Source organism: Prunus mume, linkage group LG1 (assembly GCF_029339155.1).
Source record: "Prunus mume cultivar Tortuosa linkage group LG1, ASM2933915v1, whole genome shotgun sequence".
NCBI lineage: Eukaryota > Viridiplantae > Streptophyta > Magnoliopsida > Rosales > Rosaceae > Prunus > Prunus mume.
Window position 1 is genome coordinate 10,456,312 of NC_142698.1, and position 4,885 is coordinate 10,461,196.

The following is a 4,885-nucleotide window of genomic DNA, read 5'->3' on the forward strand; positions in this document are numbered from 1 at the left end:
AGCTAGAAAATAAAAAAACACAAAAGCGAAAAACAAAAGTTGTCTGGGAAGATTAAAAAATGAAACAAAAAAGTTGTCAAGCAACATTAAAAAACAGGATGATTGAGAGAAATCATACCCTGGCTTAAATTTGTGAGGCCACTGGTTTATTATGCCCTCGCTTAAACTGCACCTACTATTCATAGTCGAAGATTGTACATAGCACAAACCAAAACCTCATACGAAAAATTTAATACTGAAACAAGCAAATTAATCATTCCATGTTTATTCATTTATTCTTTTATTCGAAGTCCATCCCATCACAATATTCATCTGATGTGATAAAACCAAAACAGCTGATAGCAAACCTCAAACAATTGCGACTACAAAAAAAATAATTTAAATTTTGATATCCTCCCTGCCATAATAAGGGATGCAAAACTTAAGAGCTAGGCTTCAATGTGTTTCCAATGTCAATGACAAAGCGATATCTAACGTCTGTTTTAGCAAGACGCTCCATTGCAGTGTTTACATAATCAATGGGGATAACTTCAATGTCAGCTGTAACGTTGTGCTTGGCCGCAAAATCAATCATCTCTTGTGTCTCCTTCATACCACCAATGCAACTACCAGCTACTATCTTCCTTCCTAGTAAATTTCAGAATAAATAGCTAGGTAATTAATGGAGAAAAAGAGCAATAAATAGTACATCTATACTTAAATGCAATGAGACATTGAAGGGAGTTTCATCATATGCTTACCCATCAGCAGGGGAAAAACCGGAAGCTCGGGACGCTTCTCCAGTGCACCAACCATAACAAGCTTTCCATGAGACTTCAACAAATCAATGTAAGGTAAGAGAGGATGGTTTGCAGAGACTGTATCAATAATACCATCCATCGTGCCCATGGCAGCCTATGCATAATGAAGCAAAAATTTTAAAATTTGTCAGGTCATCTACTATTTTCTTTGTACGGTCTCAACTGATCATGTATTGTAATGAATCATACGGTCTCACCTGCATCTGATCTTCATCACGACAGACCAAAAACGAGTCAGCATGAAGATGTTTAATAGCTTCCTCCTCCTTTCCCGGGGAGGTGCTGATCACCGTAACCTTAACTCCCATAGCCTTGGCAAATTTCACAGCCACATGGCCTAGACCACCAAGGCCAGCAACACCTACATGCATACCGGGTTTGTCAAGTCCGAAATATCTCAAAGGGCTGTAAGTTGTAATCCCAGCGCATAGAAGAGGAGCAGCTCCATCAAGAGGTAGGTTATCTGGAATATTGACAACGAAGTGCTCATCAGCCACCATGATATCTGAGTAGCCTCCATACGTAGTCGTTCCGTCATGGTACTTGCCACCAAAGGTGGGTATCCATCTGGGGCAGTAGTTCTCAAGGTTGTTTGCACAATTATCACAAGAATGGCAAGATCCCACCATGCATCCAACACCAACCTTGTCTCCAACTTTGAATTTTTCTACTTTGCTCCCTACCTCTGTCACGACACCAACAATCTCATGCCTGCATTGCCCAATTTATTTAAGTTCACATTTTTTATTGATTAAAATGGATGTCATAATCCAAATTCATAACTTTTCACATTGTTACTAAATTTTGTTTTTGAATTGATAAAAAAGTTCTCTCAATAAACATAATTTCTTTCATGCATACCCAGGAACGAGAGGATAGGTGGAAGCACCCCATTCAGTGGACTCCAATTCATTCTTGATTAGGTGAAGGTCGGAATGACATATCCCACAGTATGCGACTTTGAATGTCACGTCTTTCTCTCCCGTTTCCCTGCAACCCAAATCAACTAATTAATTTCTCCAACACACTCAAAAACTGGGAATTGCTTTTAAGTAGAGGAACAAACTTTTTGATGCTCCTAACGTATGAACCACTTAAATAGAAATGAGTTTATTTTGATTTAATAGATTTATGTATATAATATTTCATCGGAAACTAGCATAGACAAATACTTAGTTACATAATTACACGACGAATAAAACGATAAATCGAACAAGAATTGAATAAAGAAGATGACTGATAATGTACCTTCTTGAGAAATTGAAAGGAGAGAGAACACCAGATGAATCTCTGGCGGCCCATCCAAAGGCCTTCTTGGGATGTTCTTGTTCTGCTGACATTTTCTCTCTAATAAGGAAATAATATTTGCAGGCACCAAGTGATAGTACTCTGAATTAGTATGAGAGTCTGAGGGAGTGCATGCATGATATATAGCAGGGGAATTTGGTGTAGGCTGACGTACTGGGTGAGCCAATTTGAGGTCTCTTTCGAATGAACTAAATTTTGTTGGCTGACCGGACAACTTCCTCGGATAAAAGTACACTGATGATGTCGTCACAATGCGTAAGAGCTTACCTACAGATGTTTTGGTTGATAATTAATTTTGCTGTCGTTATCATGGAAAGAGGAATACATTGACAATAACGCCTATGTGGGTGTGCTTGGTCAACAAGTATATGCGCCTGCTAGAAAAATGCCGTTTATACCATGCCCCACACCTCGATCCATTCTCTCCAAATAATTATTTAAAATAAAGGAGCAATAATCACACTTTTATAGTAACCAAATTAAGTTTTTTTTTTTTTTTCGTCTGAACCAAATTAAGTTTGGTAACATGGGAAGGTTGGAATTGAACTCCTCACCATTATTGGTGACATTCAAATTGAATATAATAAATATAAAATTAAAAAGTAATATAATATAGCGTATCCTACACAAAGTGTACCCAACTAAAGCCAAGGAGATGTATGCCGATACTATTGTTATGTGCTGGCAAGATAGCAACCATCCATCAGTCTAATTAGGGGTGGTTGTGGTTCGGTAACCGCGAATTTTTACTCAAACCGCAAACCGACCGACTATTTGCGGTTTGGTAATTTTTGAAACCGCAAAATGCGGTCGGTTACCGCGAATTAGCGGTTTAAAACCACAAGTTCTCAAGCATTCACAAAAATATAAATTCACAACCTAAATAAATAAATACACAACCTCAATTTCTCAAACATATATAAATTCACAATCTCCTCAACTTCTCAAGCATTCACAACCTAAGAAAATTAAAGTTACAATTCCAAGCATTCCAATTAAGGTTAAACTTCTCAAGCATTCCAATTCCAAATTCTTTAAAGTTACAAACCAAAAGGAAAATGCAAAGCAAAATTCTTTAAATTTACAACTAAAAATCCAATCCAATTCAAAGTAAATTAAAGTTACAAACTAAAAGGAAAATGCAATGCACCAATGTTACAAACTAAAGTTACAAACTCAAGTATTGGTGGTGAGTGGATTTGAAGAACCCCGTTGTGTTGTTTGAGCACCAATGTTATTTACAAATAAAACAACATAGTTCAGTACATTTTATTATAAGAAGAAGCATAAATAACATTAGCATAAATAAACTAATTACTTACAAGTTGTCATATGTTACATTTCCTTATAGAATTCAACCTCATCATTCGTGCGGCTATACTTTGCGGTTTGCGGTAACCGCAAGTTTTGAAAATCAAATACCGCAACCGCAATCGCAAATGCGGTTCGGTTCTTAATACCGCAAATGCGGTTCGGTTTACCGCGATTGCGGTTCCAACTACCTACAAGTTGCAATTCAAGAGGACAACTCCCTCTTTTTTTGGGCTCTCCCTCTCTCTCTCACTCACTGGTCTCTGCCGCTTCTCTTCATCTTCCCTTTCTTTCTCTCTGATCTCTGTGATTCTCTCATATTCTCTCTCTCTTTCTCTTCCTTTTCTCTCTGGTTTCTCTCTCCCTCTCTTCATCTTCCCCCCTCTCTCTGTCTCTTGAACAAAATCTCTAGATCTGGATCTAAAGTCGTTTTCAGAACTGCAATATGGATTCCATCACCGTCATATGGTTTCTTTGATCTTATAAACATCACAGCCGCGACTAACAATTTCTCTTTCCAGAACAAGCGGATTTGGTTCTGTCTATAAGGTAGCCGTTCTCAGAATCATTTCACTTTTTTGTGTTGTCATGCATTATTTGATTGCTAATAGTTTCCTCAAAAGAATATGAGTTAAGTTTGGATTATAATTTCAGGGTGTGCTTTACAATGGAAAGGAAATAGCAGCGATAAGGCTGTCAAGATGAACAGAAGATCATATGAATACTTGAAAAAAAACAGAGCGCTTTTGAATTGGACAAGATGCTTCGAAATAATCTGTGGGATTGCTACTATGGTGATCTTATATCTTCATCAATATTCAAGATTAAGAATCATTCGTAGGGATCTAAAAACAAGTAATGTTCTACTAGATGCTTCTATGTACCCCAAAATTGCAGATTTTGGTATGGCTAGGATATTTAGGGGAATCAAAATGAAAATAAAACAAATTGTGTGGTTGGGACATAAGGGAGATGGAGATGGTGTTGCTGCCGGCGAAGTGGTGGTTTGGTTGACGGTGTTTTTGTTGTTTGGGGGGAAGGGGGTGGTTGGTGGGAACGGCTGTTTGGAGTTGGGTGGGTTTGGGATGTTGGTGGTTTAAGGGTGATTGGACATGACAAAATAATAAAAGACGTATTGCCTGACAAACAACAATAGTGACAAACTCATGTCACGAATGGTTTATTATGGTAACAAACATCAAAAGTCACGGCCACATATGTAACACACTGATTAATTGTTACTGCATGGGTGACTAAAGTTAGTCACGAATAAAGGTGACTAATTGTTAACGTGAGTCTCCTAATTAATTGAGGAGATTTATTTTTTTGATTAATTAATAGATTTACTTTTTATTCTATATAGTTGACAAATCATTATATAATTATGAGATACTGTCCTAATTGATTATTGTATTTATTTTCTTGTAAATCACTCATGTAAACTCCTATATATACCTTCTTATGAA

The 4,885-nt window shown here is 37.2% G+C and overlaps 1 protein-coding gene across 1 annotated transcript; it reads right to left on the reverse strand.

The window, feature by feature from the left end:
- Positions 1-236: 236 nt before the first annotated feature.
- On the reverse strand, positions 237-2,322 carry LOC103335236 (putative mannitol dehydrogenase). The gene is made up of 5 exons (XM_008238249.3): positions 2,049-2,322; positions 1,662-1,790; positions 998-1,511; positions 741-894; positions 237-627 (listed from the first exon to the last, which is right to left on the reverse strand). The coding sequence occupies exons 1-5, from the start codon at positions 2,138-2,140 to the stop codon at positions 422-424; spliced, it is 1,095 nt and encodes a 364-aa protein (XP_008236471.2). The 5' UTR covers positions 2,141-2,322; the 3' UTR covers positions 237-421.
- Between the last annotated feature and the right edge of the window lie 2,563 nt (positions 2,323-4,885).